We start from the raw sequence: 25,113 nt of genomic DNA on the forward strand, positions 1-25,113 counted from the left end.
ATCTATTACACAGATCTGCCAAACCCATAATTCACTTCTTGACATTAAGTAATAAATATATAATGCAGACACACATTTGTCCTTTTCAAAATTCAGCTGCAATCCATTTCTTTAGATAAGAGCATGACCTGTCCAAGTCACCTTCCAAAATTCAGAAAAATCTCTCTCCACTGAGCATACACTCCAATCTTCACGTCCTGGCTCCTACTTGAAACAGGAGCTACGTACATCCAAGCATTTGACATTAAAATAGGAATTTATGACTGCTTTGCGTGCCATTGGCATGTGGAAGTGCCATTCATAAAGCAGATACTCGTGGCGGGGCTCACTGCACAGGCAGAACTGGAGGACACCAAGATCTGTAATTAAAATTTTCACAAAGAAAATACCATTCAGGCTGCTCTTGAGCTTCATTTTAACATACTTAACCTTACATGATTTCTACTAGCCTGGAGAATGGTGGCAAACTAATGGTGAACTTTGCACTCTGCAAACAGTTACACTCAAATTGCCTCCTTAAATTTAATTCTAAGAAGGGATGTTGATGATGAGACAGAAGTTCACATATAATATCTGGATCTGTACTGCTTAAAAAAATAAGTGTTGCCTTTTGGGGGCTGATGTAGCTAGAAAGGGATCTGTACTATACAACACTTACAAAAACTCATGGATACCAGCCCTGCTGATTAGTGCTTCAATTCTGTAGTCAAATGGAGGTCACTGCAGTAGGTGTTTTTCAAAGGAAATGATTAGGATGGGGAAGGATGTAGGGAGGATTTGCAAGAGATGAAAACAAATGACACTGGCCTTGTAATAAAAATTCTGAGTGCAGCAGGGAGGGGAAGATGTATCATCATTAGCTCATTTACCGGTTGTGAACTAGCGAGGGCTCATATCCATGAATCTTTCCACACTGCATGCACATTTTTAAGAAGGCAGCGAGCTCTAGCACGCACCCGTAAGATCAGACCTGATGATCACACAAGTAATATGCACCCAGAGAGAAAAATAACAGTTGAAGTTTTCTAGCTGGCGTACTTCTGAAGTCTGCTGCACTTCAAACAGAGCAAGAGCCATGGCAGACACCTGCAAGAAATGAGCCACGGTCTGTCAGGGGACTCTTCCACTGGAAGAGGTAGAGCACGTGCCAGCTACTGCTGGGCAAAATTAGGACTAAGCTCAGTGATGTACTTAGCCCTAGTAAGTTCAAACACAAATTCTGACCCAGAAAGACACAAAATTAGGCATGTAGGAATGCATGAGGGCATTGGTGTTCTTGTGGCTCTTGGTCTTACTACACATATAGAAACAAGGCTGGATTTTCAAAGCTATCAGAAAAAAAGATTTAGGAAATCTGACTTTCAGTGGCACTTCTGTTCCTTCATTATATGGGCTACTCTGAAGAACAGCATCAGTACAATAAGGCTGAGTTTAATAAAAGAAAGAGGAGACTCAGTCCATGCAAGGCAAGACCCTTTCAGGGGGAGCTACCACTCCATCTGCCACCCCTGGGAAGAAAAGCCTGCGACAGAAAGAGATCATTGCAAGAGACAATGCAAGGGTCTGGCAGCAATCCAACTCAAAGATTTATTGGTCTTGTTTTGTGAGTAAAGGCAGAAAACATCATGGTGCAGGCCCCTTGTATACAAGGAGTAAAGACTTAAGGATCATGCAAAGGAAAGAGAAGAAACAGCAGCTGTGAAAGGAGGAGGAGAGGATGTGGAAAAGAGAAATCATCCTCACTGAGCACATTTTCCTGTTAGGTGATGTAAATTAAAACACTGTCATTTACATCAAGGCAAGGCTGGTCATTAACTTCTTACTCCCATGCTCAATCACTTTTCTTCCTTAGGTAGGAACAAGATTGTGCTGGTGAAGAGGAGAAGACAGAACCAACATGACAGGCCAGTCCCGTGCCTGGTTCACTGGATGTGAACTCTGGCAATAGGTGTGTGGTGGTTTAGTCCCTGCCGGGGTCTGAGACCACGCGGCTGCTGCCCCTCCACCACAAAGGGAGTGAAGTACAAAGCCCTGGGGCTGAGATAAGGACAGGTTTAATACAACAGTGCAACTGCAATGCAACAAACAACAACAATAACAATAAGAATAACAGTAATAACAATGAACAGAGCAAAATCTCTACCAATACAGCAGTGAGAGCAGAGCCAATCCCACAGTACATGCGGTAACCGACTGTCCCACTTTTTCCGCGCCAGGATGTGACCTCCACATGGTATCTGAATAACCGGGCTACAGCTCCCCTCCTACTGGTGGGGAAACTTAACCCTATCCTGGCTAAACCAGGACAAGGTGTTTGGATTTACAGTGGAGTTTAAAAGCCTAAACCATACCAACAGAGGGCTCAGTATACAGTGGCTGCAAGCTGTGAGCACCTCTTTCTTCTCAGTGGCATCTTCTCTCTGGCTCAGGTCTTCATTTACACAACTGTAACATTACTTTCATAAAGGGCTGAGTTCAGTAAAGCTAATCCCATTCCAAAACACTCAGACAGATATTTAAAACCCACTGGCTTCATTGTATTAAAAGCACTTAGTTGAATCAGGGTCCCAATGCTGGTGGCCGGGACAATAAGAAAACCCATGACAGACAGACAGAAGGAGAGGACATACCATGGTATGTATGAATTTGCTAGAGAAGGTTTTGGAAGATAATAAGAGAGAGAATTAAAAAATGGGAGAAAGCTTTATAGTTAATTGAAGATTAAGAAGAAGTAGAAATAGTGCAACACAGCTGAAGGTATGATAGGTTCACAGCAGAAGGCAGGAGATTACTTAATAGTCTTACACAATTAAATTAATTCCTTTTAATCTTTTTATACACATTGTAAACAAGATCTCTCTATCCCATGAAAACTACCTTTTAAAGGCTGGGTAAATACATTAACTAATCCTAAAATCCCAGAAATCCCTGTTTAATTTTTTCCTTTTTTTGAGAAAACAAAAGCCAAGCAGGGAAGAGCTCTGTAAACAATTTTGACCTTCAAGAGAGCCTGGCACTCTGTTTATTTATTCCAAAAATGAAACACTGCTTCAAGCAGCTAAGGAAAAAAAAAAAGGTCATTTAAATGGAAATGGCTACACCTCATTTGCAGTAACCAAGAGGATGCACCCTAAACATTCACGATATTACGCAAAACCCACAGAGCAGATAATTGGTACCAGCACCTAGAAGTAAATTCAGGTGGAAGATAAAACTCTCACTTATCTTTTTTGGAAAACAATTTAAAAATCAGTCTAAAACCATCCGGCAAGACACGGCAGTAGAAGCAATTTTGATGATGGCTCTGAGTTTACTATAGACAATTACTTAAATGCTACTATCCCTCATGTGCTCATTGGCAAATATTCTAATTTCTGCTGGTAGTAGCACATACCTTGTATTTGTGCCCCATGTGAAACAGCAGCACCCTGCACCAGCAGGGGTGCAGGCCCAGTGGGTGCTTGTGCACCCATTTCGAATGTTATGGAGAAACCAAGGCCACCTTCGAGGTCCATCACTGCTATGGCCTGAGCCCCTGGGACTGCCAGCCCATGACTGGACCCTGTGCTGGTGGGAGAGGGAGCCCGCACTTTCCCAGCCACCACCACCACCACCATGCAGTCCTCTGAATTGTCTCATTTCATTTTCACTGTGTTTTTTCAGAGCAGAATATCCTGATGAATAATACAAATACGCTACACTATTTCTTTGTAAATTTAATTAAGCAATTGAAAGGAGAGTTAAAACATGGTCATGGAGTGTAGTAATCTACAGCCGCTCTGCCACCTCGTGCCTAGGAGAGCAGAAAGGGAAATTAACAGCCACAGAGAAGTTTTATAGTTTTGTTTCCAAATATCTGCAGTGGGGAAAATAAAAATCAAGATAGCAGAATGTGAGACTTAAAAAATACTGTCAATATTATCTAGCAAAAAGTATGTAATATAATATAAAGGATATGTTTTACTTTGGTCTAAACATGTAGATAGGTCTACTCATTTTATATACAAGAATTCTGATTACAGTCTAAACAGTTCCTGTTCCATCCTAACATCAAGGGCGTAACCCATCATGCTCAGCAATACAGAAATCTCAACTAACAACAAAATAGAAACATTAATTCATCTAGGAGTTTTTTCATGAGAACAGAAATATCCATCTACTGCTTACTGCCCAGTTCCCATTCAAGAGAGAAACTGTATCTAAATAAATAACTAGAGATGAAAATGCCAATGTGTCCCAGGGTGAAGACCTCTGAAGGCAAATCATAGGAAGGTTACAGGACACAGATATTGCCACTGATGAGAAACATGTTCTGGAGGATTTTGAGTTGAAGTTTCAGGACAATAAAACTCAAATTCAGCAGCTGCTGCCACAGTAAAACAACTGGCAAGACAGTACTTCTTTTTTTTTAATTTCTTTTTCATCTGTGATACTGTACATTTTGCTGCCATGACAACTAAACATTTTCTGCCCATCTGTATGGTGACAGAATAGATATATACATCTGTTCATGAATCTTGTTTTTAGAAGACAGATAATATTTTCCCAACTTTTGTATGTTTTTAAAGCTCTCTTCAGAATGAGGGAGAATATTGCAGCTTCTCTAAAATAGTGGTCCATAAATCACACCACACAGGCAGTATGTTGCCCAGGAGACACTCTTAACATTGCTCATCACCACCACAAATGAAAAAGTCGAAACGGAGGCTGGTGACAAGGACCTGGGAACATTACCTTCAGCGCATGTTCCCTCCCCGTGCTGCCTTTGCTTATCACCATTAGCAATATCACTACCTAGAGACCTACTTCCTTACTGGCTGATTAGAAACACAAAGCCATTTTCACCAAAAAAAAGGATGATATATGAATGATTAGGGACAGGGAAAGGCATTTTATTGCTGTGTAGTTTAATAATTCTTTAAGGTCTTTGTAATATCTTCCATCCCAAGGCTTCCACATCTTTAGAACACATAACTCAATAAATAAATTAACTTCAGTGACATCAAGCAACTCAACCAAGGCTATAGCATCACTAATCTTTCCGTTTGCCTAGTCCTTAGGCACCTCCATTAAATAAAAATTCCTTTTCTGCACTGCCGAGCCCTGATCCTACAGCCAGACCAGGCTGTGACACTGGCACATGAGATTGTTCCCAACCACAATAAGCAATAGATTCCCGATATCTTCAGGAAGATTTCCAGCCCTGTGCTTTAGCTCCAGGTTAGTGAAAAATTGAAAAGAAAACGTGGTTCTGGAGTTACAGCACTGCAATGTGGAGGCGAAAGTGGTTTTGACGGGGAATAGCTTGAAATTTAGATTGTACTGGGAAAGAAGACACTTCTGCACACTGAAGTAAAAAAAAAAAAAGAAAGAAACAAAACCAATAAAATCCAAGAAAAACAGAGAAGGTCAAGCATCACGGGAAAGAAAGGAGAGATCTGCAGCTCTGCCTGCGGTGTAGAAGTTGGTACAGTTATTGAAACAGAGTGGAGAAATGGGAGGAATACAAGATGGCAGAGCATCCTTCCCTAAAAGAATCACTGCTGTCTTTTATGCCACATAACCCAGCAAACGTTTTGGCGAGGCAGTGAAGCCACGCTAGACACGTTCGTTCCTTCAGCATATTTTTGAGCCAAAATATCACGTGTTGTAGGTAGTATTAATCTCCTTCCCCAGCTTCTGCATGCTGTCTTGAACCACCTCGAACCCAAAAATGGGATTAATTCCTGTCACCTGTCTGGTGAGTCTTGTACTAGATTTAAAACTAGGACACCATGGCAGGGCTCCTTACTGACATGGAAATTAGTATAAGCAGGCAAGTTAGCTAATAGCTGCTGAAACTATTCATTAAGGTAAGTGAAGAAATAAGCATCGACTGAACTCCTTGTGTGCCTTGTGCCTTCCCACCTTGCTATGCTCACCCTGCGTGCATCAAACCATGGCACGGACACAGAAGTTGCACATTTCTGCCGTGCTTTGCTGTTTGTTGTCCTTCAGCCAGGCATGCCAGCGGCTGTGCAGGGGTGGAGGTCCTCCTGCTATCCAGGGCATACATAATCCAGCACTAAACTTCTGGTTCTGGCTAGCTGCGGAGCCCCATCTCACCCCCTACCCTTAATAAATTATTTATGGTATCTCAGAAAGTATCTGGCTCAGGAACATCCAAGCGCCTTTTTCCCAGGGTGCCTGAGAGACAGGAGACAACTCCTCCAAAATCTCCTGAGTCCACCAAAATGGTCTCCCATTGTTTCTTACAAGGAATGTTTTACCAAGGCAAATGTCCAACATCCTTTTCCATCTCTGGCCATCAGCTCCACAACTGGCAAGAATGGCTAAAAAAATCCTGTAGACCCATTTTTTACCCTCTTAAAATGATGCATCATAGGACTACCTACCAGTCCCTTGGTTAGGCCAAATAGAGACACGACGGTTACAGCAGGCAGGGAGCAGTGATCTGTGTCACTTGATCCTGTAATTTATTTTGGATTTTGTTTCCACCCAGCACAGCAGTCAGCCAGGTTTCAGAGCATCACTCACCCTGGAGGACTGAAAGGAACGATTGAGCAACCTGAGCACATGGCTGTTGGGTATCTCCAGTGCAGTCAATGTAACATTTCGATAGTTAATTATTTGGAATAAATGTACTAGCTTAAATAGGTCACTGAGACGCTACAGATCTCCTTGGAGAGTGGACTGGGAAAGAAGTGACTCCTGAAAGGACTTCTCCTTTAACACCCTCCACCTCCACATATCAAGTAACTGCATTACACACAACTGCTGCAATGCACTTTGATGCGTATTTCCATCAAAATCACTCATAGCATTTTAAACCCATTAATCATGCGAGCATCACAAGTGGCACAAAAATGCCTTTGACAATGTGATGATCATTAGATTTATTGTACAGACAGGTAAAGCGAGGCATGAAAAGGTTAGTCATACTGCCATAGGGATTTTATCTCTCTCTCTAACATGTAGTAAGAAGCTTTGTCCGTCTGATAGTTGCTCTGACTTGTAATTTCAGCTTGAGGCTCAGGGGACCACAGCATAAACACCACGTAGCAAATAAGCATCCTAATCAGCTAACACACTGAATCCCTGTGTTAGCACACATCCTGCTCACTCTATCACAGCTGCCTCTTCCACGCCAAAGCCAGGACAAAGCAGCAGGCTCTTGCCACATGTTATTTCCAAGACATTCCTCCATCTTGCTAAAAATCACTTCTGGTTTATCAGAATGACTCTCCATCGAGCAACCTCTGCAGAGCAGGGAATTACAAAGTTCCTATATGCACAAGCTGTAAATGCTTATATATGGCTCAGTATGAATTTTGATTACATGAGTTATACCACTGCAGCTCCGTGCACAGATGCTCTCAAATCCATAGGGTCATAAGCATCAAAAAGGCAACCAAACCCTTAGTTTTGTACCTGATCTTCCTTCCCTACCTCCATCAAAATGCAGAGCCCATAAATCCAATCAGGGAACTGATCTCCTCACTCCTTTTCTCAAAAAAAAAAAAAAAAAAAAAAAAAAAAAAAAAAGGATGAGTACTTCTCTCATTGCTTTCTTGAACTGGCTCACCAATCACAGCCCTATTTGACTGAAAAGATGGGATTTGCAATTCAAGTTAATACAGTAAAAGCTCGGGGTGGGGGGGGGTGGTGGTGGGGGTGGTGGTGTGGGGGCGTGTCTGAATAGATCAGCCCTTTAGGAAACCTGCTGGGGAAGATGGTATCTCCTGGATGCAGGTGACTAGGGAAAAGGGGTCACACCTCCTTTGCCAGAGGTTCCCATGACCTCCAGGGACTTTCCAGGAGAGTCTAAACACTCTTGACAAAGTGGACTGGATTATGATTGACAGTGTAAAGCAGCCCGGTTACCCTCGCTGTGACCACACGGTTATTTCTGACCATGTTCAATGTCTAGACAGAGCTTCCAACTCGTATCAGAGGATTTTTAATTTGTGGGTATAGAGAAGCAGATTTTCTGAGAATTAGCTGGATTTTATCTTTGCCAATGACAGATTAATGTTCATTATGAAAGATTAAGCAATTAAAGGAAATCCCCATGAAAGAGCTGAAACATATACAGAAAGTTTCAAACACTGGTATGTTTACACAAAAACAACATGAACCCTTCTGTGCTCCTAACAATATAGGAGTACACCACTTTGCATTGCAGTAATGGCTACAGTCACTGATATCCATCAGCAGAATGCCTTTTTTCCCCTCTTTCAGCATCAACAAATTCAATCTTTATAGTTCAGATAATTCAGATATCATTTAGATATTACCTTCCACCTTCAAAGAGAAGCAGCAATGGGGTTTGATGATAAATTGATGGGGGGCCAAACTCTAGAGTCAGCAGTCATTAGGTCACATTTATTAAACATATTTTGCCATTTACCCTTTAGCCAGCACAGCTAAATGCCAGTCCTGTTCCTTCCTCATAAACAGTCCTCATCTCCTCTCAAAATGTCACCGTAGGAACAGTCTTCCTTTTAGATTATTTTGCCTTTCTCCAGAAGGACACATTGCACCTCAGAAGCAGCTTGCTGCCCACACTGAACAACATGTTCCTAAAAGGAAGATTCCTCATTAAAGGTAGAGCCACACTGGGATGCAAAGGAGTCACATGCTTGCAAAAAGCACCTTATCTCATCAGCAAATGGCTGGTGTAACTGCTCCTCACAGAGATGAACACACCATTAGTTTGCTCTGCATGTAGGTACCGAAGGTACAGAACACAATTCCCCATCCCTGGTACTGTGAGAGGAAAAATCACATATTAAAAGTTTGTGAGGCTTTTAACAGAAGTACCTCATGTGGGCTGGATCTTGCCGTATTCAGGATTTCCTTAAGGAGAAGGGTGAGGCGGGTGTCTCTGAAAAGCAGTGCTGGGAAAGGTTAAAGCGAGGGAGGCTGCCCCATCCCTGGGAAGGACCCACATCTGCTCAGAGCACCCACTGCTGCTCAGAAGAATCAGCTCCAAAGTCCCACTGAGGTTTCGCTCCAATCCCCCTCTGGCTGCTGGCAGCCCAGGACTCTGCGTATCCCTGGATCGGGTCACACTGCTGGTGCTTGCCACTAGTCAGTGCTCTCCCTGAATAGCAAAATATAAGGTTATCATCCCAGAGAAAGCTGCGTTAATCACTGACAATGGCTTGGACTGTGGTCTGCCATCACCTAAGAGTTACTCCTTAATGATAGCAAGGTAATAAACCCCATCGAATATAGCCAATAGAAGTAGTGCAGCACCAACCAATTCATCCTTAAAGACCATTTCGAGAAGAAACAGTAAAATCCAGTCCTTTTAAAACCACCTCCAAGAGCCTGTATAGCATAAGGGTGGTCTTGCATGGAAAGACATGCTGCGAGTCGGAAAAATCTGTCCCATCTGTATGCTATGGCCACTGTATGCCACAGCCAAGTACAGCTTCAGTACAGAGATGCAGAACAGCTCAAGTTCCCACTGGTTTTAATGAATTTCTACATTTTCATCGCTCCCCCCCCCCCCCCCACAAGAATCAAACTATTAACTTATCTATACCTCTCACACCCTTTCAGTAAAATGGGAAACTACATAAACATTGTACATCAAAGAGCTTCCTTCATTAAAATGTGAAAAATAATTTGTGTACTTTAGATTAAAGCTGTTCTGGGACTGTGAAGTATTCTGGCAAATTTAATTAAATCCCATAGTTATTCTCTCCTAAAAATAAAGCTTTTGGGGAAAAAAAAAAGTTATTAAAAATTTAACTGATTCACAGTTAGGGTTTTTTTTTCTTTTTGTAAAATCTTTACCTTATAAACTGAATCAGTAGTGAGAAGCAAAACTATTTTTAATGACCTGTGTGTAAAGTAACATTTCCAGAACACAAATTCTCAGTAAAACTTTCAAATGAAGAGGAAAAATCCCTAAATAATTATGCATATAATTAATTATAGGCTGCAATGATCTAAAATCAAAAATGAATTTGCTATGCTAATTTTAGTAAAACTGAAGAACTGAAGGCTTCACTTGTGAAAAATGGGCAGATCTAGCTATCACACTGTGGAAGGAGAGAGCTATTGAAACCACATACAAATCAGATTATTCTCAGGCCAATGTAAACACTTCATAATTAGTTCTGACATAAATTAAAGCAAGAAAGTTTAATTTCATTCCTTATAGTCGCTAGGATGATTATTCATCAGTACTGATGGCCACAAGCTTGGGTTTATAACTAAGAACTGATTTTCACTGGCAAAAGCAGCCACCTAGCTCAAGCTAGACCTAAACCACAGCATCTCCCTAAGCCCCAGAGCTGCACACCTCTCCAGTCCCTCACCTTGGAAACCTGTCACTCATACATGTACAGCGAGCACATTATGCTCAACTCCAAAATGAAAATACCATCTAAATAACTGAAAAGCGTTTCCTAAGAGAAGCAGCTTCAGGCTGCCTACCTCTTGTGTGGGGTTGTAGTAACCAGACCGTCACCAGTGGAGAACAGCTGCAAAGTTGAGATGTAGCTGGCTACAAAGATATTTTTTTAGTTAGTATCTTCAGGGCACTGTACAGACATAAAACAGGAAAAAATCAGCATGTGCATCTAAATGGAGGGGCAGCTAAACTCTGCAGCATGTCCTGATGTCCCCAGTCATTTAGATGGGGATGCACCGGAGGGTACCACAGCTCTCTGCAGACCCACGCTCCCCATTTTCTTTCTTGTTCCCCCGATGCAGAGAGCACGGAGGAAACCAAGCACAGTCCTACATCTTCACACATTTCCCGCTGCCATGGTACACTGTAGCAACGCCTGCCTGAGCAGAGGGCAGGTACCACCAGCAGGACTCACCTGACCACCTTTCACCTCCTGGGGTAGGACTCACCTCACCTTACCTGAGCACCACATTCATGACCAACCTGCGTGAGACATTTAACCAGGGGAGTGAAGTCATATGAGATGAACACTGGCCCATGTTACATGTCCAACTTCATACCCATGTCACCTGATTACAATGCCAAGGAGGGTAGCTCAGGGCCCAGCGAGCGATGATGCAGCTTCCCACCCCACGTCCCTGCCCTGTGCTCTGCAAAACACTGGAGGTGTAGAGCCTGCAGAGCTGTCCTAAAAACATTCCCAGAAAAAGAGAAAGATGTGACAAACTCCTAACCACAACTGAAAGGATCTACTCCTTTTTTATTAGCCACAGACAAAATGATCAAGTCAATGCCAGTGGACAACTTAAGTCTGAGAATCACAAAAATGTATTAGTGCGAACACCTAATGCAAACCAACTGCAATGAAAACTCCCTCCCCACACGCACTCCGCTTGGCTTTCTCTCAGTTATTTCTTATTGGCAACACTTCAATGCTAATAAGACACCATAAGTGTATAAAATGTAATAAAGATGTTTACATTAAACAGCAGACTACAGATTAAAAGAATCTGTTCCGTGAGCTATAGAAGCTCATCTCCAAATATCTATTTTCAGGTAAACACATACATATGAATAGAAAGAGATCTGACAGTGGAAGGATTTTTTATTTTTATTTTATTTTTACCTTGTTAGCAAAGACCTAACAAGTTCCAAGACCTGAACATTGAAATTAGCCAAACAGCCTTAAAATATGACACAATTTTCTAGCAATGAGAGCAATGAAAGATTGGAAGAGCTTTCCAAGCAAATGCCTGATGTACCATTACTTGTAGTCCTTGAGCTGCAAGCAGCTTCATAAAAGGTACCCTTTAATCCAGCTTCCAGGGTAAATCCTGGAGCCTACCTATGTACTGAAGCAGGGGAAGAGATACATGGACTTGTATTTTTATTCAGTTCAGTGTTACAACCTGTCTCTGCTCCAGACCAGCCCCACAAATTCCTGGATTAACTCTGTCAAGTTCTACTGCTCCCTATAAAGCTGTGCAACCTGCTGCAAGGGTCAGGCAGCAGGATGTGTCCTCAATGTTATTGGCCACTGGAGATTCCTCTCTCTTGGACTTGTTTCAGAGAAGGATTAGTCAGTACACCAAAGTGCCTCCATGTAATCTTAGACACTGTTGAAACACCCTCCTCTGTATGTTTCAGGAGGACAGGACTGTTTGTATTGCCTTTCGATTGCACGCTCATAAGCTTTCAGTTTAGCATTAACATTGCTTCTCAATGCCCCTGGGCTTCTATTGGTGCTTTGGAAGAGTTAAAGTGGATTTTTCTCCAGTTTCCTCTGAACTACCATGAATTGCTTGCATGGAAAGGCAGATCATGGTCTGAAGTGATGTTAGGATAAAGCTGATGCTCAGATGCTCAGACTGAACACCAGATGCTGGAAGTCAGTTTTCCTCTAGTATCATCTAACTGACTACCTTGTGGCTTGGTCCCATCGCTGGAACTTTGGGCATAAGATTTCTGCTTATGCAGGAGCACCTGGATATAATCTGATGGATGATTAATGCTGCACAGGATAACGTAGGGGTCACTTCTGGGCTTACACACTAGGGGAGAGAGTAACAGAATACACAATAATACAAAACACTATTGGAAACAAATCTTAAGGGTGACAAAGGTGACAGGAGGAAATACAAACTTCACATTTCTTTATTAATAAATAAATTACTTGGAGATTGAGACAAAATGTTGTATCATCAGAAGCATTCTGAATAATAAAGGAGATTCTCTAAACATTTTCCAAAGAAGGGAAAACATGCAAATTACAGCTAGCTATAAAAATTGTACATCGTGAGCTATTTTATGGGGTGTAAAGCCAAGAGAGCTGAACAGCTTGAACGGAAAAATTCTGCACGACTGGCCTCACTTAGTAAACTTAGGAAAGTATGTCAGATGATACTAAGGACCCTTTAAAGTAAATATTTTTGTAAGCTGATGCATTGTTTTAGGGTTCATATTATTAAATAAAAAGTTAAACAAATTCATTACAGTGAAACCAAGACACGCCTTGTCCCTTTACTAATTTACAGCTACAAATGACAGGGAAATTACAAACACAGAATTTATAAAAAACCCTTGGTTTTCCACCACAACTAATTTTAAAGGAAAAGAAAAATGTTAACAATTACTTTCCTAAAATTGAAAATCATAAATGAAGAAAAGCTTGCACTATTAAAAGCTGCCAGAGATAACTCACAGAACAACGATAACGCAGTACCACAGACTCAGAAATAGCTGCTCCCAGGAACGCTTTATTCATCCCTGACACAGATATGGGATGACAGACCAGATTTTAGCCAGGACCATGCTCTGTGATCCATCTGGCACGCTCCTTCCCAGAGAGGCTGCTCAGGAGAGCCACCATGGGCGGGCTGAGGACCAATGATCTCCAGTTCAGAGTGGCTGCTGCAAGTGCCTCCCCTGTGAGCATCCCCCTTTCCTGAGCCACCTCCCAGAAACACCCATTGACACTTTTCTTGTTGTATGTCCTGAATTTACTTCGAAATCTGGTTTTAGAAGCCTGGGATAATTAAGTGGCTCCAAAATACTGGCTCTGGGCAATGAAATTTGCCTGCACTTACTAGGAAAATGAAGAACATCTGTAACACTAATGCCTCAAAACTCTACAATTAATTCAATCCTACCTGAGTCTGCGCAGATTTACCCACTAGCTCCTACATGCTTTCATAAAATTAAACAAGAAAGGGAAAAAAAAAAATAAAATCACGTATCACAAACCATTTTCATTTTTACTTCATTTTGTTTCAAGGAAATGCTAGACATGGTCCCACATAAATATTTATCAGACCACTCATATTGTAATAAATGAAAGTATCCTTCAACTTGCACACAAAATAACCGAAAACTGTTTCAGAAGACAGCAACAAGATGCAAGGAGTCTCAAGCAATAAATTTATTCCCTTCTGCTAAACAGATATAACAGTGCAGGCAGGTCTGCTTTATTGTAAACTATATCATCTGGTGTTTCTAGTTTCCATTATTAGTCATTTGAAGCCATGATTAGGGTTTTCCAACACTGACTGGCTTCTTTTTAGACTCTAGCCACAGTTTGTCAGGAATTTCTATCACTCTTGAGGTATCTTAAAAGGTATCAAAATAGAAGATCAGACTGCTATCCTTGGCACCAAAAATAAATCCATAGAGTCTGTAATAACTTGAACTCCACCTCCATTTAATAGTATCTTCAAGATTTCAGCACTGTGAAAGACAGGCTTGGCTTATTCATTTGAATTTCAGGGCTGAAAGCACCTAAAGATAACAAGTTAATAAGGTCATCTCCAGCTTGCGTTCTTATCAGAGGGCCTCTATGGGGGTGGAAATTAGTGCCAACTAATGCCTAAATTTAAAGTCCCAATGAAAATCAGGGGACTCAGACTCCTGAATAACCTTAGGAAATTAGGTTAGTAAATTTTGCATGTTGCTTAAGTCCATGCTTATAGGCTTTGCAAGAACATTAAAGAGCCCCTAAGCATTTCATTAATACCACTATTTTATCTCCACGTTCAGTTTCAATGGGATTTAAGAAGATGTTTCAATCCTTTCCCGAGAAGCAGCAAAAGCCTTATTGCTTCACTTTTCCCACTTATGCAGTGGAGTTAGTCATTCACAGAATCATCTAGGTTGGAAAAGACCTTGAAGATCATCCAGTCCAACCATTAACCTAACACTGACAGTTCCCAACTACACCATATCCCTAAGCGCTGTGTCAACCCTACTCTTAAACACCTCCAGGGATGGGGACTCCACCACCTCCCTGGGCAGCCCATTCCAACACCTAACAACACCTTCTGGAAATAAATACTTCCTAATATCCAGCCTAAACCTTCCCTGGTGTAACTTGAGGCCATTCCCTCTTGTCTTATCGCTCATTACTTGGTTAAAGAGACTCATCCCCAGCTCTCTGCAACCTCCTTTCAGGGAGTTGTAGAGGGCGATGAGGTCTCCCCTCAGCTTCCTCTTCTCCAGACTAAACACCCCCAGTTCCCTCAGCCGCTCCTCGTACGACATGTGCTCCAGACCCTTCACCAGCTTCACTGCCCTTCTCTGGACACGCTCGAGTAATTCAATGTCCTTTTTGTAGTGAGGGGCCCAAAACTGAACACAGTCATCGAGGTGTGGCCCTTGCATGCTGGGGCACTGCCACACCAGCTCAAATCAAGCCTACAGAAGTCTTTGCAGCAGAAGATGCTGAGTGCGTCTAGTCTCTCTGCTCCTCTAGAGTTCATTTCATTCTTTTGCTATTACTAGTACATCCATGGGTAGTGTAGGGGTAAATATAGAAACTCTTCGAGTGCCAGGCTGTTACATCAACTCTGCACAGAGTAAAAACACATGCCAGACTAAGAAGTGGAGCTCGAGTCAAGAATGCTGTTTAGCTGAACCACAAATCATTTAAAAATGAGAAGGAAGACATCAGCATTTAGGCTAGGACTGATCTCATCTAACTCAACCTTTGAGAAGTCAGGAAGCCTCACTACTTGTCCGAGTCCCCACTGCAGCCAGAAGAGGTACTGCTAGATGGTATTTAGTCACCCAAGGTAGGTGGTATCATAAATCCATATGCGTTTGTTGGACTCACCACTAGCTCCTGAGACAGCAAAAATACACCACTCTACTGTGGTATCAGTACTATGAGGGTGATACCACAGTAGAGAAAACCAGAGCTGAGAAAAACCAGGTTTTTAAGAGGGCAGTAGAGGACCTCTGACAGACACCATTTCCAGAAAAGTAGTTATATCTATTAGAGCTATCACTACGATGAAAACTCAAGAGTTTACTGTCATCCCACAAAAATCTTTAACAGATCTCTGCTCATTTTGTGTTAGAACAATCTAGAAATATGGAGGGGTTTTTACACAATTCTCTTCTAAGGAACTGCAATTAGCAGACTGGCAAGGAGTGTGGAGGAACATACCACACAGGAAGCAGTACTAGAGATGAAGAAATGGCTCAAGCTTCTCCATAGCCTAAGTTGCATAAAGGGAAGATTACCACCCACTTCCACAGGTAAGATCAAAGCATCAGATCTTGATGACTTTCTATAAATAGAAAAGAGGGTGGGATGCTTTGTCTAGCACTGTATTCTCAGAAAATGAAAAATCATAAAATATTAGTTGCATAACTCTTATCTCCTATACTCTCAAAAAAACCTTCTTTCTACTTCTTATTACTAGAAAGTACATTTATGTGTGGGTTTCATATTGAGAGACAATTCCCTGAAATTAAGCTAAAAACACGAAGCTGGTAGAGAGGAATCGTCACAAATTACCTGTCATGTGAACCTAAGAGCATATATTCTTGTTTATGGTTGGTTTACAGTTAAGAAGGATGGGTTACATCTGACCAAAGCAAGGTGTTTAGTGTAGACCTCTGCCTCTGAGCTAGTCATACAAGAACCTTTGCGCATTTTTAGAGCTTGATTCATCCAACTTATTCCATATTTTAACTTTAGGGTAAAATGAATCATGTTTCTCAATTGCCCATTTCTCTCTGTTGACTATGAGGAAAGCCTGCAGTGACTAGTTCTGACTGTAGATGACCATATTTCATCATATATATTACATCTCTGGAGTCCAAGAGAATGAGAGGGATGCAAAAAAAAAAAAAAAAAAAAAAAGTGGTTCTGAACAGGAGACAGAAGGAAAAAGGGAATCCATAAATGGCAGCATTACATGTCCCTCAGTGCAGAGATCTTAAATGGCAAGCTTGTGACATTTATATCAACAGTCAATAAATATGCCAATGAAGACAGAAAATCAGTAAGTTTGAACTGTACACCTAAGCTGGTGACAAACTCAATCTCCATTGAGCAGGAATCAACAAATTAAGAGTTCTCTATTGAAAAAAAAAAAAGCGTTTTTTTGTTTTTAACCTCTAGAAAAGTCTTAAACCAGTTTTTTAGCTATGAATCATGGATTGAGTTATAAACCCATGAGAAATTTAGTCTGCTGGCTAAGGTACTAGTGAGAAACCAGGGATGGAGTTGGAGGAGGTCAGGAACTGCTGCCTTCTACTTCAGGAGAGTTTTTATTAATTTACAAATTTGAACCAGCTCTGCCTCCTGGAAAAGTAAAGTAAATCCACTGAAACCAACTTGGAAGTGATTCACAAGGTTGTGGGGCCAAATACATGCAAAATTTCACTTCATCGAATACTTCTAGCTGGCAAACACTCCCTATGTTTCTGGTTACCACATATGAACTAGAGTTTTTAGCAGTGAATGTTGTAACACAACAATGATAATCCTCAAAACCAATTCTCTACAACACAAAGCAAGGAGCAGAACTGTGGGAAGGAAATCCCAGGCTCACCCCCATGGTACATCTCTTATCAAACTGCAATAGCACCATGATTTGCACATATACCTTATGCAAAGAGATCTATATTGGCCAATATGGAGGAGACTCCCAAACTCTATGACCATAAACCACTGTTCAGACCTGAATGGAGAACAGCCTTTTGTGGAACCCACACCAAAAGCCATGTCAAGCTTGGTGGAATTAGATGGATATAGATTTCTATATGCACCTGTATACATCTATAATGGAACAAGAACAAAGCCACCATGCCAACAAGCATGCAGCAGCATGATGTGGTGTCGTTCCCACCATGCAGGAAGGCTCCTCCTTGGGTATTGCTGCACCGTTTCCCCTCCTTGGTATCAACATGCAGCAGCAAGCACAGGCATATCTCACTCAGCACACGGGGTGACACCATTAAGATAGAATATTGCAGAATAAAAATAATGCACTTGAGCAGAATTTTGCTGAAAGCCCAGACTTGCTTGGAGTCCAGACTGCTCACATCTCAGGATGAATTTGGCCTAGTTTATATCCTAATGATTATAATGGATACTGCAGTCTTCTTTTCATTAAGGCAGCAGCCAAAAATATTGATTTGTTGTACTTCGTGCTCCTGCTTACCTTCACAAATTTCAGGGGAGACAGTGCATAAGCCAATAGAGTTGGTCAGTTTAAAAGTGACAAATTAACTGCACTGAAAGTAAATAAACAGCTATCTCTTTGTAAATTAATTCAATATGTGACTTGAGCTCTTTTCTACAGCTAGAAAGCTGATTCATCATTCAGCAGCATTTAAGTTGTCACCAGTTCAATAACAGAGTATTAATGTTGTGTCTTATTTGACACAGCAGGTCAAATTTTGCACTTGGGTTACAACAACATGACTCAGAGTAACTCCTGAACCCCCAAGCCCTGTCTCTTCACATTGCCCTGGCTGCAGCTATGCACCCAAGTGTTCTCCAAGTGGGTTTTGAGAAGGCTTAAGTTGTATTGAACAGTTGGGGAAAACAAAAGAAGAATCCAGAAGTCTTTGATCTGCTGGGTTTTCAAGTGTCTTCTGGGATGGTTTAGTGAAACAGCACAGGTTGATTCGTTTTCATGAAAATACTTGTGAGAGAGTGAAAGGCAGAAAAAATATTTGCAACTTTTAAATTTCAGGGCTTTGTGGTGGTTTTTCTCCCAACAAAATAGGCTTCAATTACAGAAAGAAACTAAGCATGTTTAAAGTGGAATATTGAGTACAATTCCCACTCATGTCAAAACATGATCTGTGCTTTACTGAACAGGGGCCCTAACTTATTATAGCCTATCGCGCCTACTAGTCTAGGCACAGGGTAAAAAACCTGGTTCATTTATTAATGAGCAACACACACTAACTTACTCTCCTTACCAATTCCTTTCACTTCAATAGATGTTGAATGCGGAGATTTCCAGAACAATACTGCAGCATTTGGACCACTCTGCCATTGCTTTATAAAGAACCCATTTAGCTGAAGTTGATTGCTACTCAAGAAGCAGGTAGGCCAAAATTTTCAAATGCAGGAGCTTAAAATTGAAATTCATGTTCAACTGCCTGAATAATGTTGCCTGAATGCCTTCAACTGCTATTAGCACTGTAGGAAATGCGAGTTCTTAACGTTTCTGGAAATTGGAGTAGGTGCCCTCTTGACTTCTGACACAAGTCTGATGTTTCTGGACACAAGGTTTTGACTGTATCATCTGTGCACACCTGCAGCAGAGAGACTATAGCACAAATAGAATAAAAATATTTTTCACTGCTTATGTTCAGACGCGATCCACAGCATTTGTAATGTCGTCTGTTTTTCATAATGTTCAGTTTAGAAAGTTGACATTTGATTAAACAGTTTGAATTTGCCAAAACATACATTTTAATCTTATGTTTTAATACCACATTCTCAATTAAAAGCTTTAGAAAAAGACATACAAAGTCTGCTTTAACCACTGTAAACGCAGAGACCTGACATATTTAATACAATTTCTGAAACTGTTGACTAATATTTTCTAATTTCCTCACTACTTCTAGCACCACAGCTGCACCATTGTTCCCAACAGCTATCAGACATTTAAACAGCCAGTTTGTTAAGTGTTTTACTAGATAGTCTTTCATACTTAGTATTTTCCACATTTTCCAACAGGGTGGCATGGTAGTGAAATTCAACATCTTGAAAACCTTTACTTTATTGTTTTCTAACATTGATGTGCATAATACTACCGCCACCAAAGGAAAGCTAGCACAGTTGGTTTATAGTTAAGCATCTTTCCCTGTATTTCTACCTTTACACAAGTGTGACAACACTGATGAACACCATGCTACAAGAAAGAGTATTACACAGAATGGCATATCATTCCAGACTGCTAACTCCCATGACAAATTACTCCCAACAACAATAAGAACAAGACCACAAATAGGTTTTAGGATTAAATAATTCTTATTTCATGCTCCTTATTTCCTTTCATTGGGTTTAACACCGCATTCAAGGTCATAAGTGTTGTGAGTCTGTGGAGGTGACCTGAGTAATTTACAGTGATCAACAGATAATACAGTGACTGGAAGCAAGTCATTCCGTAACTATCACTGCTTTCCAAATGGAGTCATCACAGAGCTGCTGAAGAGGAATGTGTATTATTTCACAACTACAGACTGATGAATGTAACCAGGTAATTAAGTCATGTCATTGCTGTGCCTGGAAAACCCTTATTTATAATTTTATCTTGGCTGTTAAGAAGAACTGAACTTCTTGTTAAGGGTAGAAAATAATTATACCTAAGCCTTGCTTTTGCAAAAACCTCTACAAAGGAAAAAGGAAATCAGAAACAAAACTCACCAGTTTCTTCATCTATGCTGAATCTCCCCAGTCCGCTGCCATCCCTAATTGAATACTGGATCTCTCCATCCCTTCCAGAGTCCTCATCTCGAGCAACAACTTGCAAAACACTCGTACCAATGCGGGAGTTTTCCTTTACAGATCCAATGACGGCAAAGTCAGGAAAATACGGGGTATAGAGATTTTCGTTAACATCCACCACTTCAACTTCCACAAAAGAAACAGAAGAGAGGGAAACTGGTCGCCCTTTGTCCTTTGCACGCACAGTCAGGTTGTAGAACTGCTGCTTCTCGTAATCGAGCTCTTTGTTCAAGCGGATAGCACCGCTCGCTTTGTCTATCTCAAACCTCCCGTTGTAATCATTCACCAGAGAGTAACGGACTTGGCCTCCCAAGCCAAGATCTGGATCGTGAGTTTCCAACCAAGCTATGACAGTGCCAACTGGCAGGTCCTCTAGGACCTTCACATTGTAGCTGGATGGTATAAAAGCTGGAGAACAATCATTGACATCATCCAAAAAAACCTTCAGAGGCACAACAGAAAACTGCTGATGGCCACTCTCTGCTTTGTCCCTAGCCTCAATCTTCAGTGTGTAGTTTGCTTTTGATTCCCGGTCTAGTTGATCAGCCACATACACCATTCCCGTGGAACTGTTGATAGCAAATTGCTGGGTGTCTGTCAGTACTGAGTAGGTCACTTCACCATTAGATCCTAGGTCTTTATCTCTGGCTTCTACCTGGATAATCTCTGTACCAAGACTTGTACTTTCTAAAATATTAACTGAGTAGTTGTCCTGTAAAAAAACAGGCTTGTTATCATTTGCATCCTCCACAGTGACAGTCAAGAGTCTCCACGCAGATTTCTGTGGATTACCTAAATCATAAATTGTAATATTAAGGAGATAGAGCTCTGTTTTTTCACGGTCCAAGGGCATAAGAACATTAAGTACCCCTGTCTCCATGTCAATGTTGAAACAACTATCTACATTACCATCAGAAATTGTATAAAGTACTCTTCCATTAAAGCCTGAGTCTGCATCGTAGGCTTTTATCCTCAGGATGGTGGCACCAACTGGCAGATCCTCTGAAACCTTTACATCAGTAGGGAAGGATTTGTCAAAATGCGGTGCCTGCCGGTTCACCGAATAAAAATCAAGAAAACCATCTTCCAAATTCAGCTTCACGTTTGCTTTTGCCTTTTTGAGTAATTTTTCTGCTAGCTTCTGAGCAACTCTGGTTTCTCTACAGCTAAAGGTCTTTGAAGACACTTTCCCATGAACTACTGAAATATTAACAAACATAGCATCAGCAAAGTTCTCTCCATCAGTTGCCGTTATCTTAAGGCCAAAATTGCTGTTCTTTATGCCAGAATTAATTAGAGATTTTTTAAGTTGCAGGACACCAGAGTCAGGATTTAAATAAAAAATGCCAAGTTCATTTCCAGAGATTATTTTGTACTTCACAAGCTCTAACTCATCTATGTCTATTGCAGAAACAGCAGTGATGTGACCACCAACAGGAAAATCAGAAGAAATCACTCCCTGACACGCCACTTTTTCAAAGAGGGGTTTGTTATCATTGACATTGCCTATGTATATGGTGACATTCACCTCGCTTTCATGGCGGTAGGGAGAACCCCAGTCAGAAGCTCTCACAATGAACCTGTAGCTTTCTGGTGAGGACTCAAAATCCAGTTCTTCAGATGTGCTGATGACACCTGTAAACTGGTTTATTGTAAATGGTAGTGAGTTCAGACTGGCAATGCTGTATGTTATATATCCATTTTCTCCCCTATCTTTATCAACTGCTGAAACTGCCAAAACGCTAGACCCCACAGGGACGCTTTCGTTGACAAATGAGCTGTAGGAGGGCTGCTGGAACTCCGGTGTGTGATCATTGGCATCTTCTAACCTGACAGTAACCTGTGCTTTTAAATCACCACCTTTGTTTGTATATACTTCTAATTCATAGAGATCCTTCTCAATGATTTTCAAAGAACGAGCAGTAGTAATAAGGCCCGTGTTAGGATTGATCTTAAAGTACTCAGCTTCCTCACTTTGAGATATTCTATATTCCACACCCTGTGGCTCAGGCATCAGCTTAACTACTGCAACCACCACACCAGGAGGTGAAAATTCACTGATCAAAATATCGTATGCTTCCTTTTCAAACTTCATGGGGATAATTTCTTTCCTGGGACTAGCAATGTGGACCAGTTTGACTGCAGAAAATTTCTGAGGAGATCCTTTGTCCTTCGCTTGTAGAGTCAGGTTATAGCCATATGGAAAGCTGTCCCAATCAATAGGCTTTCTTTCTTTGACTTTGTACTCATTCATCCATTTACCTTCTTTAGTCAGAAGGAACTGTTCTAGTGGATCTCCAGCCACAATGGAAACAGATTCTATTTCTCCATTGGCTCCTTCATCTAGGTCGTCAATATTAACAACTGCATAGGTAGGCTCCTTGTCTGATGGGAAGGGAATATGGGTTACTACATTTATTGTTGGGGCATGTTCATTTATACGTTCAATGTGAACATAAAGCTTGGCAGTGCTGCTTACGCCATTGTTTCCATAAAGCTTCATCCCACGGTCCACAGCCAAAATCTCAAGATCGTATCTGTTTTTCTCATCGTAGTTTAACCGGCCACTTAAGGAGATAACACCACTCGTAGGATGAACAGAGAAGAGATCAACTTTGTTTTTGAAGTAATAATAAAATTCACCATTGGACCCAATATCTGCATCTGTTGCAGTCACTTGTGCAATGCTAGTCCTTAAAGGAGTGCTTTCCGCTATCGTGACAGAGTACGTGGTTGGTGAAAACAAAGGTCTTAAGTCATTCATATCCAAAACCTGGATGTTCACTTTTGTCCATGCTTCCAAGTCCTCTCCTCTGACAGACCCTTTCACCATCAATAAATAGTTGTCCTGGATTTCTCTGTTCAATATAGCAGAATTCCCACCTTTAGTCCTTATTCTTAGGAAGCAAAAGTCAGCAATGATGACTTCCTCTGCTTTAAAAAAGCCCTCATCATCACCAGACACTATCCTGTACTTGATATCCCATGAAAGGTCAGCCAAGGTAATGCCCATCCTTGTTTGGCTGTTGACATAGGTCCTGGCTGCAGAATTCTCATACACTGTAGCATTGTAAGTGGAATGTGTAAAGTGAAAGCCCAGTGGGGCAGTCCCATGAACTACCTGGCAAACAGAGGCCAGGAGCTTGACAATCAGAAGGGCAAGGGATGACGGAGGTGGCCGTGAGCCTGACCAGCGGCCCATATTCACCTCCATCACATCATTCTTTCACCCTGTGAGAGAGAAAAACCAGGAAACAGTTGGTCAAGAGATAAAAACTGTGCTGTGAAGTGTTATGTCAAAATTACTTATTAAATTTCTAATTAAAAATAAAATGTAAGTAATAACTAGTCACTATATATTTAACAAAATAGAATGGAAAAACACTATACACACACAAGCACACCAGTTTTAAACTATATTTTTACATGTGTGTAATATGTATGCATGAGCATACACATATACAAAACTATATATATGTATATACACTTTTTCAACATAAAAACCCCTATAAGACCTTGCACATCTATACACACATGCACGCAGTCCAGAATAATAATCACAGTGGAAAAAAATTAAAATCAGATGCACACTTTGGAATAAGTTTATACAAGAGGAGGAACACATACAGAAATTATTGTTTTTATTTACCAGTAGCTCCAACTAGGCCTAAACTTGTTTGTTTTCAGATCATATTGGAAAACTCATCTTTTAGTCCCAATGTTTGGGAAGGAGACAGGATTTTCATTACATACATAGCACTGTGATAGTCAAATGTTACCAGTTTTTTTATGGACAGTTAAGAAAGATCAAACGGTTGATGAAATTTGAGCCACCAAGAACAAAGAGTACATAAAAGTCACTACCCAGCCATTACTTTAACTACAGACACCTTCAGAAATTAAGGAAGAATTATATCTAATTATATGCAATTGCATACACATATATATATGCATCCACATACCCAGATACTGAGAACAGGCTCACTACAATGAAGAAAATAAAACTGCTTGATAAAGCTTCCAGGTGAAGACTCAGGTTAGGAAACAGCACAGATGAGATAACCTGTAGGACTGAAGCCTACCCTTGCATATGTACCACAATGTATCTGCAATACGGTCACCACTCTCCACCAAATGCACTGGGTGACACACCCTAAATGGGGCCACGGATGAACACTTTTTTCTGTATGTCCAACAAATGCTCCATTTGCTGGGTACTACTGCCATCCCGACCTAAGAAAGGTGAAAAACCCCTTCAATCTATTGCCTGTCCTGCTGTCAACAGGGCGCCCCAGCCAGCTAGAGCAGGAATGCACCCTTGCTCAGATGGCGTGAATTCCAGCTGACACCACATATCACTTTGTCAATCCCAAGCAGAATTTGGTTACAAATAAGGCACACAGCTGCATCGCCATCAGTATGTCTCAATCCACTCTATCCCACTCCAGCCACCTCAGAGAAGTGAGAGCCTTTCCATTGATTTCAAAAGGCTTATTATACATGTAAGTATTCAAATACAATTAATAAGCAGCCATTTGGGGAAGATTTGGAGTTCCTCCATGCAGTCCTGTTGTGGAATAGCCCCAGTGCCTTGCTTCAGGGATCTAAATTAGGAGGTTAAACGGAGACACTGGCTGAAGGTTGCTGGAGGGTGCTGCAGAAGCTGGGAGCCATGTCCAGCTTACTGCTTCCCACTGAAAGGAGAGGAAAGGAGCCTGAGGAAACTAGGCAGGTACTTACAGCAAGGCAGTGTGAATAAGCTTCTTTGTTACAGAGTACATTTGCTGCTACTCATGAAAATCATAAAAATCAATTTTAAAAGGCAATTATTGAAAGACCCACTGCACACATACATTGCTCTCATTGTCATTTAAAAGCTGCTTGAGAACGTCGTTTTCTCCAAGCTAGAATACAGAGTGGAAAAGGATAG

At 41.2% G+C, this 25,113-nt stretch overlaps 1 protein-coding gene across 1 annotated transcript in view; it reads right to left on the reverse strand.

Moving 5' to 3' along the window:
* FAT3 (FAT atypical cadherin 3) overlaps nt 1-25,113 on the reverse strand; it is a 416,111-nt gene that overhangs the window by 303,743 nt on the left and 87,255 nt on the right. The window contains exon 2 of the mRNA XM_074860296.1: nt 20,103-23,414. Coding sequence (XP_074716397.1) covers nt 20,103-23,397 — 3,295 coding nt within the window. The 5' untranslated portion in view covers nt 23,398-23,414. The remainder of the gene's footprint in view (nt 1-20,102; nt 23,415-25,113) is intronic.

This window comes from Strix uralensis, chromosome 2, assembly GCF_047716275.1.
Source record: "Strix uralensis isolate ZFMK-TIS-50842 chromosome 2, bStrUra1, whole genome shotgun sequence".
NCBI lineage: Eukaryota > Metazoa > Chordata > Aves > Strigiformes > Strigidae > Strix > Strix uralensis.